Source organism: Rattus norvegicus, chromosome 14 (genome assembly GCF_021556685.1).
Source record: "Rattus norvegicus strain SHRSP/BbbUtx chromosome 14, alternate assembly SHRSP_T2T, whole genome shotgun sequence".
NCBI classification, from domain to species: Eukaryota; Metazoa; Chordata; class Mammalia; order Rodentia; family Muridae; genus Rattus; species Rattus norvegicus.
This window is the reverse complement of record NC_141547.1, coordinates 61,580,175-61,595,050: the sequence shown is the minus strand read 5'-3', so window position 1 is coordinate 61,595,050 and position 14,876 is coordinate 61,580,175. Positions and strand designations below refer to the sequence as shown.

General features: G+C 40.3%; 1 protein-coding gene across 4 annotated transcripts in view; it reads left to right on the top strand.

The window, feature by feature from the left end:
* Tbc1d19 (TBC1 domain family, member 19) overlaps positions 1 to 14,876 on the top strand; it is a 115,951-nt gene that overhangs the window by 78,909 nt on the left and 22,166 nt on the right. For 2 of the 4 annotated variants that reach the window (XR_015636536.1, NM_001106008.2), the window contains exon 16: positions 7,885 to 7,917. Coding sequence is in view for 3 of the 4 variants with exons in the window: in NM_001106008.2 (NP_001099478.1) it covers positions 7,885 to 7,917 (33 nt within the window). In the remaining variant the exon portion in view is untranslated. Of the gene's footprint in view, positions 1 to 7,884; positions 7,918 to 8,078; positions 9,039 to 12,600; positions 14,532 to 14,876 lie in introns of those variants that run through there. The other 2 variants (XM_087582522.1, XM_087582523.1) reach the window with 2 other exon arrangements.

Below are 14,876 nucleotides of genomic sequence, written 5' to 3'. Positions count from 1 at the left end.
AGCAACAGCCATTCCTAGCTCACAGTGAAATTAGCTTGCTGACAACTGGAGAAGTCAAGGAAACAGGATTTGGTGATCTGAGAGGGAATGGGAAATGTCTTCCTGCTGAGGATGCAAGTGAGGAAAAGTCAAGTATAAACAACAGACAGGCCAGAGTTCATGCCAGTGACCTCGTCTCCTAGTGCAGTGGAGGGAGGGTCTGCTGGGTGTTAAAAGGGAGGACATCTTCAAAGCACGGAGAGGCTAAACAGAGTGATAACAAGAATCCTAAAAAGCACCAGAAACAGCCAAAGTAGGGCAGTGTATGATAAATCTGTCCAGTGCGATCAGGTGAGACACCGGAAAAAGGCTCCTGAGACTCAGAGCACGTGACACCTAAGAGCTGTTCAGTCTAACTTCTGGGTGGGCTGGCACACTAGCTCAAAATTATAACTGGGTTCCCATGATATTTTTATTGAATTATTTTTAACAAGGATATTGATATTATTTTGTGAATGCTTATATCAACTGTATACATTTATTACAAACCCATGCATTTTAATTCTCTATTAATGGCTGAGCAATGGTTATTATCTCATTTAATCATGTAAAGCCAGTTTTATTATGCTCTGATTTGTGGATAAGGGAAGTAAAGCTTGCAAAAGTTAAGAAACTCACTAAAAAGCACAAAAAGTTCCTAAGTGACAAAGCTAGATTGGCCAAGCAAGTATGTTGTCACCAGCTGTGGCCTTTACAGACTGCACCTAGGGACAGTTACTATCCTTACCTTTCTCATGCATCATTTTTATGTTGCCTTAGATAGTCTATGTCAGGGAGGCTAGCAAACAGATTAGCTAACAGTCCAAACCCAGGATTATCTCCAACTGGAATGGTTCACAAAGAAGAAATGTATCAGATAAGGAAATAGAGCCTACTTGGGTCCAAAAACAACAGTCCAAGTGCACTGTCTTAGCTGTGTCTGTGTAGGGAGGAAAATGCTTAGAGGTTTTAGTCATCAGCTTTCAGATAAGAAGAAAATGGGGATCTGAGCCAGACCAGTTTTTTCTGAGGAACAAATCAAGAATTTCATAGAACCTCAAAGGGTTCCCACTTGTGACAGGACTGGAACTAAAGTAAGTATTTATGTTTCTGCATATTTCCAGACGGGTTGTATATGACCTTCATGGTCAGTATTGGGAATACAGGGTAGACATAGCAGGGAGCAGGGATTTGACCCAACGTGACATAAGCAAGCCTTGGGAACGGCCATGTCCACCATTGCTAGGCATGCTTTAGACTGAGATCCAACTGGGATTTCTTGGAACTTAGTCTAGAGAGCCTGCCGGCACTGTTCTGCCTCCTCCTGGTCAGAGAGTGCAGCATTCCTATGTGTTAACGTAAGTAAACAAACAAGTCAATAAAAACTTTTTGGACTTTTTCTAGAGCGCATTGATAAATGAATTTAGTGCACTGTAAAACATTTAGTAGTATAAATTAAAAATATTCTGTTTGGAAACAAGACTATATAAATTCTAGCTTTTCATGGAATATAACAAAATGTTAAGTATGCGCAAGTTACATTTTAAGTCTTTCTTTGCAACTGATGTGAACTTTGTGTTAGATTATTGCCAATTATTTTACCATATAAATTTATACAACAGCCCTGTCAATATGTCACTCCAAGAACATAATTATTAGTAAAATTGATTAAACAGTTGTGGTATTTTATATGAAGTGATGTTTATAAAAACTACCTTGAAAATCTCACTGATCCTTGGCAGACTAGACTCTAGAAGTTGGATGTAGTTGTTTAAGAGGAATGAATGAACTAACTTTAAGGACATTGCAGTAGTTCTCAAATTTACTTCCATGGCCAACCTTAGAGCTTGAACCTCTTCTTTGTAAGCATGTGTATTAGTTTTGATTGCTCTAGCATCTCAGTAGAAAATTAATTTGAATGTCTCATCAGGAGAAGATTTCTCTTGAATCTAGTCTTTTTTAAAATCTTTATTAAATTGGGTATTTATTATTTACATTTCAAATGTTATTCCCTTCGAGGTTTCCAGGCCAACATCCCCCTAGCCCCTCCCGCTCCCCTTCTATATGTGTGTTCCCCTCCCCATCCTCCCTCCATTGCCGCCCTCCCCTCAACAATCCCATTCACTGGGGGTTCAGTCTTGGCAGGACCAAGGGCTTCCCCTTCCACTGGTGCTCTTATTAGGCTATTCATTGCTACCTATGCAGTTGGAGCCCAGGGTCAGTCCATGTATAGTCTTTAGGTAGTGGCTTAGTCCCTGGAAGCTCTGGTTGCTTGGCATTGTTGTTCATATGGGGTCTCAAGCCCCTTCAAGCTCTTCCAGTTCTTTCTCTGATTCCTTCAACGGGGGTCCCATTCTCAGTTCAGTGGTTTGCTGCTGGCATTCGCCTATGTATTTGCTGTATTCTGGGTGTGTCTCTCAGGAGAGATCTACATCTGGTTCCTGTCAGCCTGCACTTCTTTGCTTCATCCATCTTATCTAGTTCGGTGGCTGTATATGTATGGGCCACATATGGGGCAGGCTCTGAATGGGCGTTCCTTCAGCCTCTGTTCCAAACTTTGCCTCCCTATTCCCTGCCAAGGGTATTCTTGTTCCCCTTTTAAAGAAGGAGTGAAGCATTCGCATTTTGATCATCCGTCTTGAGTTTCATTTGTTCTAGGCATCTAGGGTAATTCAAGCATTTGGGCTAATATCCACTTATCAATGAGTACATACCATGTGTGTTTTTCTGTGATTGGGTTACCTCACTCAGGGTGATATTTTCTAGTTCCATCCATTTGCCTATGAGTTTCATAAAGTCATTGTTTTTGATAGCTGAGTAATATTCCATTGTGTAGATGTACCACATTTTCTGTATCCATTCCTCTGTCGAAGGGCATCTGGGTTCTTTCCAGCTTCTGGCTATTATAAATAAGGCTGCGATGAACATAGTGGACCATGTGTCTTTGTTATATGTTAGAGCATCTTTTGGGTATTTTGGGTATCTTGGGTGCCCAAGAGAGGTATAGTTGGGTCCTCAGGTAGCACAATGTCCAATTTTCTGAGGAACCTCCAGACTGATTTCCAGAATAACTATTGTACCAGTCTGCAATCCCACCAACAATGGAGGAGTGTTCCTCTTTCTCCGCATCCTGGCGAGCATTTGCTGTCACCTGAGTTTTTGATCTTAGCCATTCTCACTGGTGTGAGGTGAAATCTCAGGGTTGTTTTGATTTGCATTTCCCTTGTGACTAAAGATGTCGAACATTTCTTTAGGTGCTTCTCAGCCATTTGATATTCCTCAGCTGTGAATTCTTTGTTTAACTCTGAATCCCATTTTTTTTTTTTTTTGGTTCTTTTTTTTGGAGCTGGGGACCAAACCCAGGGCCTTGTGCTTCCTAGGCAAGCGCTCTACCACTGAGCTAAATCCCCAACCCCTTGAATCCCATTTTTTAACAGGCTTATTTGTCTCCCTGCAGTCTACCTTCGTGAGTTCTTTGTATATTTTGGATGTAAGCCCTCTATCATTTGTAGGATTGGTAAAGATCTTTTACCAATCTGTTGGTTGCTGTTTTGTCCTAACATCAGTGTCCTTTGCCTTATAGAAGCTTTGCAGTTTTATGAGATCCCATTTGTCGATTCTTGATCTTAGAGCATAAGCCAGTGATGTTTTGTTCAGGAAATTTTCTCCAGTGCCCATGTGTTTGAGATTCTTCCTCACTTTTTCTTCTATTAGTTTGAGTGTATCTGGTTTGATGTGGAAGTCCTTGATATACTTGGACTCAAGCTTTGTAAAGGGTGATAAGAATGGATTGATCTGAATTCTTATACATGGTGACCACCAGTTGAACCAGGACCATTTGCTATCTTTTTCCATTGGATAGTTTTGGCTCCTTTGTCTCGTACTATTACCATACAGTTTTTATCACTATTGCTCTGTAATACTGCTTGAGTTCAGGGATAGTGATTCCCCCGTAAGTCCTTTTATTGTTGAGGATAGCTTTAGCTATCCTGGGTGTTTTGTTATTCCAGATGAATTTGCAAATTGTTCTGTCTAACTCTCTGAAGGGGATTGCATTGAATCTGTAGATCACTTTTATCTATCTTGTTGATTTTCTCAAAGAATCAGCTTTTGGTTCAATTGATTCTTTGTATAGTCCCTTTTGTTTCTACTTGGTTGATTTTAGCTCTGAGTTTGATTATTTCCTGCCTTCTACTCCTCCTGGGTGTGTTTGCTTCTTTTTGTTCTAGAGCTTTTAGGCGTGCTGTCAAGCTGCTGACATATGCTCTCTCCTGTTTCTTTCTGCAGGCACTCAGAGCTATGAGTTTTCCTCCTAGCACAGCTTTCATTGTGTCCCATAAGTTTGGGTATGTTGTACCTTCATTTTCATTAAATTCTAGGAAGTCTTTAATTTCTTTCTTTCTTTCTTCCTTGACCAGGTGATCATTGAGAAGAGCATTGTTCAACTTCCATGTATATGTGGGCATTCTTCCCTTATTGTTATTGAAGACCAGCTTTAGCACGTGGTGGTCTGATAGGGCGCATGGGATTATGTCTATCTTTCTGTATCTGTTGAGGTCTGTTTTGTGCCCGATTATATGGTCAATTTTGGAGAAAGTACCATGAGGTGGTGAGAAGAAGGTATATCCTTTTGTTTTAGGATAGAATGTTCTATAAATATCTGTTAAGTCCATTTGGTTCATGACTTCTGTCAGTCTGTCTATGTCTCTGTTAAATTTCTGTTTCCATGATCTGTCCATTGATGAGAGTGGGGTGTTGAAATCTCCTACTATTATTGTGTGAGGTGCAATGTGTGCTTTGAGCTTTAGTAAGGTTTCTTCTATCTATGTAGGTGCCTTTGTATTTGGAGCATAGATATTTAGGATTGCGAGTTCATCTTGGTGGATTTTTCCTTTGATGAATATGAAGTGTCCTTCCTTATGTTTTTTGATGACTTTTGGTTGAAAATTGATTTTATTCGATATTAGAATGGCTACTCCAGCTTGCTTCTTCAGACCATTTGCTTGGAAAGTTGTTTTCCAGCCTTTTACTCTGAGGTAGTGTCTGTCTTTGTCCCTGAGGTGTGTTTCCTGTAGGCAGCAAAATGCTGAGTCCTCATTACGTATCCAGTTTGTTAATCTGTGTCCTTTTATTGGGGAATTGAGTCCATTGATGTTGAGAGATATTAACTGCTTCCTGTTATCCTCGTATTTAGAGTTGAGATTATGTTTGTGTGCTTGTCTTCTCTTTGTTTTGTTGCCAAGACGATTAGTTTCTTGCTTTTTCTAGGGTGTTGCTTGCTTCCTTGTGTTGGGCTTTACCATTTATTATCCTTTGTAGGGCTGGATTTGTAGAAAGATATTGTATAAATTTGGTTTTGTCATTGACTATCTTGGTTTCTCCATCTATGTTAATTGAGAGTTTTGCTGGATACAGTAACCTGGGCTGGCATTTGTGTTCTATTAGGGTCTGTATGACATCTGCCCAGGATCTTCTGGCCTTCATAGTTTCTGGCGAAAAGTCTGGTGTGATTCTGATAGGTCTGCCTTTATATGTTACTTGACCTTTTTCCCTTACTGCTTTTAATATTCTTTCTTTATTTTGTGCGTTTGGTGTTTTGACTATTATGTGACGGGAGGTGTTTCTTTTCTGGTCCAATCTATTTGGAGTTCTGTAGGCTTCTTGTATGCCTATGGGTATCTCTTTTTTTAGGTTAGGGAAGTTTTCTTTTATGAATTTGTTGAAGATATTTACTGGTCCTTTGAGTTGGAAGTCTTCACTCTCTTCTATACCTATTATCCTTAGGTTTGATCTTCTCATTGTACCCTGGATTTCCTGTATGTTTTGGGCCAGTATGTTTTTCCGTATTATCTTTGACAGTTGTGTCGATGATTTCTATGGAATCTTCTGCTCCTGAGATTCTCTCTTCTATCTTGTCTTCTGTTGGTGATGCTTGTATCTACAGCTCCTTGTCTCTTCCTTTGGTTCTCTATATCCAGGTTATCTCCCTTTGTGCTTTCTTTATTGTTTTCAATTCCTTCAACGGTTTGATTATGTTTTCCTGTAATTCTTTCAGGGATTTTTGTGTTTCCTCTCTAAGGGCTTCTACTTGTTTACTTGTATTTCCTGTGTTTCTCTAAGGGAGTCCTTTATGTCTTTCTGAAAGTCCTCCAGCATCATGATCAAATGTGATTTTAAATCTACATCTTGCTTTTCTGGTGTGTTTGGATATTCAGTGTTTGCTTTGGTGGGAGAATTGGGCTCCGATAAGGCCATGTAGTCTTAGTTTCTGTTGCTTGGGTTCCTGCACTTGCCTCTCGCCGTCAGGTTGTCTCTGGTGTTACCTTGTTTTGCTATTTCTGACAGTGGCTAGACTATCCTATAGGCCTGTGTGTCAGGAGTGCTGTAGACCTGTTTTCCTGTTTCTTTCAGCCACTTGTGGGCGTGTAGTCATTCCTGTCCACTGGCTTTCAGCTTTTCCTGTGGGCATGTGTCCTGAGTCCACCAAGCAGGTCACTTGGAGCAGAAAAGTTGATCTTACCTCTGGTCTCGGGCCTGAAGTCGCTCCTCGGGACTGCCTTTCGGCTCTCCGTGAGGGCAGCAACCAGAAGTGCCTGCCCCTCTTCCTCCTGGGTTCCTGTGCACTGGGGGCCCAGATGGTGTTAGGTGTTTTCCTCTAGAGTCAGAAATGTGGGCAGAGAGTAGTCTCCTCTGGTTTCCCAGGCATGTCTGCCCCTCTGAAGGTCTAGCTCTCCCTCCCTCAGAATTTGGGTGCAGGGAGCTGTTTGACCGGGTCTGTTCAGATCCGGGCACAGTCTGGATTTCAGGGATCCTGCAGCTTGACTGTCCCTATCTTCCTGTGCCTAGAGGCCCTATACAGTTTCTTCTTGGGCCAGGGATGTGGGCAAAGGTCAGCAAAAGTGGCGGTCTCTTGCCCTGCAGTCTCAGGATTGCCCACACGTCTGGGCGATGAGCTCTCTCTCCCATGGTGTTTGGGAGCAGGGGCTGTGGGCCGTGATCAGCGAGGTTCGGGCGCCAGCTAGAAACCCAAATCTAGTCTTTTCAAAGGTAAGAATTAAGCTGAGAGACACAAACTGTGTAGCAGAAGTTTATCTACAAAGCAAAGCAAAATGATAGTATAACGCAGAGCAGTTTGAGCAGGTTGATCCAAACCTGTGTATCAGCATGTTGGGGCTGAGGGGTTGGTGCCCAGGGGAAGGGGACTGGATAGACCGTTTGATATTGCCCTGTTGATTTTTTAATATATTGTAGATTTTATGAGGTGTGTGTATATTTATTCATGGGATAAGGTTATCTTCTTGTTCCTTACAAATCATAGTGAACCCTATCACCTTTATAGGACATTTCTCCCCATGATTCTATTGAAAAGCCAAGGAAGGAAAAGGTCCAGATCATAATGCAGATGCTATTATAATTCAACCTGGGCTTTTGAGGAGAATAATAACTTGCCTCCTTGATAGCACATGAGTCAGTGTTAGGAAGGGATAATGACCTACTGAGTTCTGACACGGAAAACCTAGCTGCAGTTGAGGATGGTCATGCACAAAGCTGCACTCTGACTATAACTGGACTCACAGGAGCAGATTGTCAGCTCTCTCCTTTCTAATTCTCCCCTAAGATGAAGGCACAACGGTAGTTTTCCACAGTCACCTCATAGCTAATTCCTTAGTCTCAGATACACGTTTGAAAATGTCTAGTTTACTTTTCTAAGAGTGTTAAAACACTGTTTTGTTCCCATCACTGTCTTTCTGAAATTTCAGACAAAGTGCAAGCAGAAAGTAGCTTTAGTGCATCCATTTGCACTTTAGAGTCTTTAACTCCTGCATGAAGCAGCAGTGTGTGACCGATTCTCTGTTTCTATTTCAGGTGTCATCCCCTTCCATGGATTTTCCATGTATGGTAAGTTGAGCTTGATATAGTCATCATTTTTGTTATGCTTGGAAATTTTCAACATAGTGATAATGTTCATTATCTCACCATTTATGTGGATTTAAAGTACATAAGCATTTAAAGCATTAAATTTAGTATTTTATATGTCTAATTAAGAAAATTAAAAATAGGCTTTGAGGCTTGGTACCATGAAGAGAGCCTATGAGAGGCTATTGGTGAAGCCTAGTTGCAGCAGAAGACTCCAGTTTGCCAGTACAATGGGATGATCACCAAGAACAGCAGTGGCAGCAGAGTGGATCAACCTGAGCTTAGACTGCTACAGAGGACAGAACTGGAGTAGTGATACAAGCCCTTTGAAGAAACCCAGAAGATCATGTGTGGATCGCAGACATTAAAACAAGAAGCTGTGACATTGAAATTGCCTTGGACCCCAGGATGTTTTAGATGCCAGAGCCATGACCATGGTCTATCTGCTGAGGAAAGTTGCCAGTAGGGAGTAGAACCAGCCCAGGAGAAAGAAGTTTATTGCAGTCAACAAAGCTGAAAAAGGATTTGGAGATCTGAAGACTGCTTAGACATTAGCCATGGAGATGCAGAGTTTGGAGTTTGCCCAGCTGGTTTCCTGTCATGCTTTGGGGGTTACAGTTAAGTGATTGGATCAGAAGAGACTTTGAACTTTGAATTTTTGAACTTTTTGGACTTTTAACATTGTTGAGACTGCTTGGTATAGACTATGGAGACTTTTGAAGTTGGATTAAATTTATTTCGCATTATGCTATGTTTAGGTATGAACTGCATAGACATCTATTTGAACAATCCTAGGGGCCATGGAGTGGAATGTGATAGTTTGTACATGTTTGGCCCAGGAGGTGGCACTATTAGAAGTTGTGGCCTTGTTGGAGTAGGTGTGTCACTGTTGCTGTGAGCTTCAAGACCCTCAATCTAGCTGCCTGGAAGTCAGCTTCCACTAGCAGCCTTCAGATGAAGATATAGAACTCTCAGCTCCTCCTGCACCAGGCCTGCCTAGATACTGCTATGCTCCAGCCTTGATGATAATAGACTGAACCTCAGAATCTGTAAGCCACCCCCAATTAAATGTTGTCCTTATAAAGTTGTGAAGGTGGCTGTGAGCTTTGTCATTGAGTCTAATGGGATAAGAACACAGTCATATTTAGCTTTACTATAGTAATAAAAACAGCATGGAACAGGCATAAAACCAGACACTTGCTTACTTAATGGCATCAAACAGAAGCCCAGGACATGTTTACATACTTGTGGATATCTGGTGGGGGGGGGGGTGTTTGTTTGGTTGGTTGGTTTTTGTGGGGTGTTTTGTTTTTGTTTTCTTTTGGGTTTTTTGTTGTTGTTTTTGAAGAAGAAGCAAAAGCATTGGAGAAAATACAGAATCTTCATCAATTGGAGCTCATCAGACTGGATGGCTGCATGTAGAAGAAAGAAAATAGATCCCTACTTATCACGCTGCACAACATTCAACTCCAAATAGATTAAAGACCTCAGCAAAGACCAGATACCCTGAATCTGGTAGAAGAGAAAGGTAATCATCTGTGTTACTCAACTACAAACCTTGTGACCTACATCAGTGACCTGCCTGCAAGAAAGACATGGGGATGAAATAGTGGCATGAATGCTATGGGAAGAACCAACCACTTTCCTTTCCTTTTATGAAACTAGATTATTTTCTCATATAATTTATCCTGATAAAAGTTGCCTTCCTCCAGTTTCCTTCTCACCTTCTCGCCTATCCAGATCCACACCTTTTCTGTCTCTCATTAGAGAAGAACAGACTTATAAGGGAATGTCAGGGCAGGGAGGTAGGAAGGGGTAGGGGGTGTGGGAACACCCTCATAGAAGCAGGGGGTTGGGGATGGGATAGGGGCTTATGGACGGGAAACCTGGAAAGGGGATAACATTTGAAATGTAAATAAAAAATCCAATAAAAAAGACACAGTATTAAAATATAACAAAATATAAGATCAAACAAAATCTATTACATTGAAGTTGGACAGGACAAACCAACAGGAAGAGCCCAGGGAGAAGGCATAAAAGTCAGAGACCCACTCATTTTCACACTGAGGAATACCGCCCCCCCTAGAAAAAAACACATTATACTTTAGCCATATATACATACATATATGGCTAAAGTATAATGCAGGCCCGATGCATGCTGCTTCAGTCTCTGTCAGTTCATATGAGCTTCGTCTATGTTGACTGAGAGGACCTTGTTTTCTTGGTGTCCTCTCTCCCCTCTGGCTCTTATAGTCTTTCTCCCTTCCACAGGGAGGAACCAACTGCTTTTTATTGGACTTAAGGCCCACTCCATGAAATGGAACCCTTACCAGACACTAATAAAATGACCAAGACCCTAAGAATAGATAGGTCATGGGCCTAGAGGAAAACACACTGCCTTATGCTGCAAAAAGAATATAGCAATAAAATAACTTCTAGGGACATACTGCTATACTCCACAAATCAGTGCTTTGTCAACCCCATCAGAGCAGTTTCTTACAGTAGATGGGAATTAACACAGAGTCCACAATGGGACAATTCGCATAGAGTAAAAGACTTTGGAGTCCTTTGTCCTAAATTGAATGTCTTTATAACCTCGCCTCACAGCTCAGGGATCTGTGCAGAAGAGGCAAAAATATAGGACCCAGAGGTGAGAGGTGAATCCAGGGATTAGTGTCTTCCAGTCACAACAAGACTGGTGCATGTACGAACTCACAGAGACTGTGGGAACATACACAAGGCCTGCACAAGTCCAGCCAAGTAGAGTCCCAGCACTGAGGGGGGGAGTGGATGTGGGTCCCACCCCTACCAAGAAGCTCTCTGTAATTGATATCTACTGGCAAAGGGAAAATCAATTTTCTTCAGTGGAGTATCACTGGTTATATCAGTCTTACTTCAGGATAGGTCTCATGTCTAGGAGTAATTGGCCAACACCGCATAAATTCAGGTATATTTGTGGACTTTTTGCTTCATTTTTTTTCTTTTTGTCATTTTTGGTCTTCTGGGTCTTTTGCTTACTGGTTTTGATTTTTGTTTTTGTGTTGTTGTGGAGGTATTTTTGTGGGGTTTTTTTTTCTGTTTTTGTTAGTTTTTGTAAGTGGAAAATGAACAAAATGTTTGGTAGGATCCACTGGAAGGAATTGTGGGAGGGGAAAACATGATCAAATATATTTTACGATTTAAAAAAATGTTTTCTTTTCTTTGAGATTTATTTATTTTATATATATGAATATACACTGCAGCTATCTTCAGACACACCAGAGGAGGGCATTGCCTCCCATTACAGATGGTTGTGAGCCACCATGTGGTTGCTCGGAATTGAACTCAGGACCTCTGGAAGAGCAGTCAGTGCTCTTAACTACTGAGCCATCTCTCCAGCTCACAACTCTTTTTCTTTTAAAAATTATTTAACTGTAGCAGGTGCAAAACCAGGTTGCATAAGTTTCTTGACTGACTACTAGACTCTTATGGAAGTCTTTTAAAAATATATATATTATGTCAAAAAAATCTGAAAACAAGGACACGAGTGGTGGCTCCTGGTTTCCCTAGACTCCTGGTATGCCTGCTGTTGTCTCTGTTTACACATTCATTCCTTCATGCATGGAAAGGCTTGAGGCCTTTGGGACCTCAGTTGGCATTGACTGAGGAATGGTAAAAGCTTAACAAAGATGGCAGGAGGAAGAACACTCTGTGTACTTCATGATGTCATGTAATTTGTATGCGTTCATGAGTTACCTAAACTTTGCCATCCTCTTTATTCTGACCCTTACCTTTAGGATACATAGAAATACTTTACTATTTTAAACTTGTAACATAAACTAGCAATATACCAATATCTTTCTTGAAAAAATACTTCTGCATTGACAGTCAAACTCATTATGAAGGACAGAATGTATTTTGCAAAGTAAAGCAGGGAAGACTGTGCAGAGGCCTGGAGGACCATGGCCGCGTGCCGTCTGGACAGTGTTGCTCATAGCTTTGCATGAGAGCGTGTGCTACTTTATTCTCCTGCTCGGCAGCTTGAAATATAAACATGCGAGTACTAGAGTGAGCCTCTGGCATATGAGATTGTAAGGAATCTGAGACGGGAAACAAGAAAAGGTTAAGAATGTATATAAATTTACCCTTGCCGTTTATTATTTCATTTCACTAAGTCTTAACTGTTAATATTTTCCAAGTAAATACTGTTTAGCATACACAAGTGGCTTGAAGTCTACAGAGTTCAGTACAGTCAGACTTCTGCTTCACGTTCAAAGTCATTTTAATAGTCTAGCACTGATATGCCCAGAGAGAAGGGTAAGGATACAGGTGATAGAAACTATTTGATGAAGAGTTCACATATACCTCATGAGAAAACTCTGGAGGTATCCACAGATACATACAGCATACAGCCAGTGACTGTGGCACAGCATGTTGAAGCATCTCTGTGTAGTTAGTACTTTGCCTGTTCAGTTTCTTCATTTTACAAAGTACAGTATTTATCTATTTTTAAAATCCATCCAAAACTCACTAGTTTTAATTGTCTTCTGATCCTCATTTATATAGATTAATAGTTTTATTATAAGTGATTATCATTTCATAGGGAAAGTTCTGCCATACAGGATCTAAGTAGCTTTAAAAGTTAATGAGGAATCTCAGGGTTGTTTTGGTTTGCATTTCCCCCAGTCAGGATGGCCAAGATCAAAAACTCAGGTGACAGCAGATGCTGGCGAGGATGCGGAGAAAGAGGAACACTCCTCCATTGTTGGTGGGATTGCAAGCTGGTACAACCACTCTGGAAATCAGTCTGGCAGTTCCTCAGAAAATTGGAAATAGACCTAACCTGAGGACCCAGCTATACCTCTCCTGGGCATATATCCAAAAGATGTTCTAACATATAACAAGGACACGTGCTCCACTATGTTCACAGCAGCCTTATTTATAATAGCCAGAAGCTAGAAAGAACCCAGATGTCCTTCAACAGAGGAATGGATACAGAAAATGTGGTACATCTACACAATGGAATACTACTCAGCTATTAAAAGCAATGATTTCATGAAATTCTTAGGTAAATGGATGGAACTGGAAAATATCATCCTGAGTGAGGTAACCCAATCACAAAAGAATACACATGTTATGTACTCACTGATAAGTGGATATTAGCCCAAAAGATTGGAATACACAAGATACAATTCACAGATCACATGAAGCTCAAGAAGAAGGACAACCAGAGTGTGGATGCATCAGTCCTTCTTAGAAGGAGGAACAAAAATACTCACAGGAGGAAATATGGAGATAAAGTGAGGAGCAGATACAGAAGGAAAGGCCATCCAGAGACTGCCATACCTGGGGGATCCATCCCATATACAGTCACCAAACCCAGACAATATTGTGGATGCCAAGAAATGCAGCTGATAGGAACCTGATATAGCTGTCTCTTGAGAGGCTCTGCCAGAGTCTGACAGATACAGAGGTGGATGTTCATTGCCAACCATTGGACTGAGAACAGGGTCCCTAGTGGAGAAGTTAGAGAAAAACTTGAAGTAGCTAAAGAGGTTTGCAACTCCATAGGAAGAACAACAATATAAACCAACTGGACACCACAGAGCTCCCAGGGACTAAACCACCATCCCAAGAGTACACAGGGATGGAACTATGGCTCCAGCTTCATATGTAGCAGAGGATGGCCTTGGCAGGCATCAGTTGGAGAAGAGACCCTTGGTCTTGTCAAGATTTGAAGCCCCAGTGTAGGGGAATGTCAGGGTGGGGAGATGGGAGGGAGTGGGTGGGTAGAGGAGCATTTCCTTTTGAAAACAGGAGAAGGAAAGATGGGATAGGGGGTTTCTGGAGGGGAAAACTGAAATGTAAATAAAAAAGTCCAATAAAAGAAAAAGGTTTTAAAAAATGTTAATGAGGAATTTATTTTTATGGACGAACCAAGTAGGGAAATATTCATGAAATCAAACTCGAGGTCATGCTTACTTTTTGCGTATTATATGAATATATAAATGTAATTTTGCTTATAAGAATTGGATTGATGGTATGATGTTTTGTTCTCTCATAAATACAATAAAATATTGAATAGTGATTATTTGCATAAATTTTTGTAGTATTTATGTTTGTGAAAATATATTTACCTTTAAGTTCAATCTTCATTTCTTTATTAGACATGATTGTTAAAAATTTTAGAACCCATAAAATCTTCAGTTGGAGGTTTCATATTTTATTTATTAAAATAAATTTGGAGAATTTCATGCACGTGGACTGTATTACACCATTCATGCTCCTCCGTCTCCTCCAGCTTCTCCCATGCTACCCAGCCTCTCTTTCAAGTTCATGCCCTCTTCTGTACTCATTGGAAATTGGAAATAAATTCTAGTTCTTCATTTTGAAGTTTTATTAATAATATGTGCTTGTGTCACATTGATTTTGTTAAGGTTTGGTATTACAATTAAAGCATGAATTACAAATTTTAAATATGTGGAATGCTTTAATGTGTGCTATTTTAATAAATAGCATTGTATTTTCATATATTTTAAATGTTAGTTTTGAAATGGGAGGGCATACCTGTTTGGATTTCAATTTTATATCTATATAAAATATGTACTTTATGTAAAGTTTTCTCTATATCTGGGTCATTCATTCATTCATTCATTCATTCATATTCTAACTCCCCTGAAAGTAATTTGTTCTTCTCATGCCTATAGAAAAACTAGAATTTGCTATATGAAATGCTGGCTTTCAATGAATCAGTCACACTGCAAAGTATGCTTTCAGTCATATAATTGAAGCTTTGTGCACAAACATTTAAAATATTTTTACAACTTTTCTGTTCACCTTGTCAAAAGAAAGAATGCTAAATTATTCCATGTTTTCTCTACTGAGTTAATGTCTACTGCCCTCGGGATTTACCAAGACATTATAGAGCCCTGCCTAATTTCTATCACATGAAAACAATATAA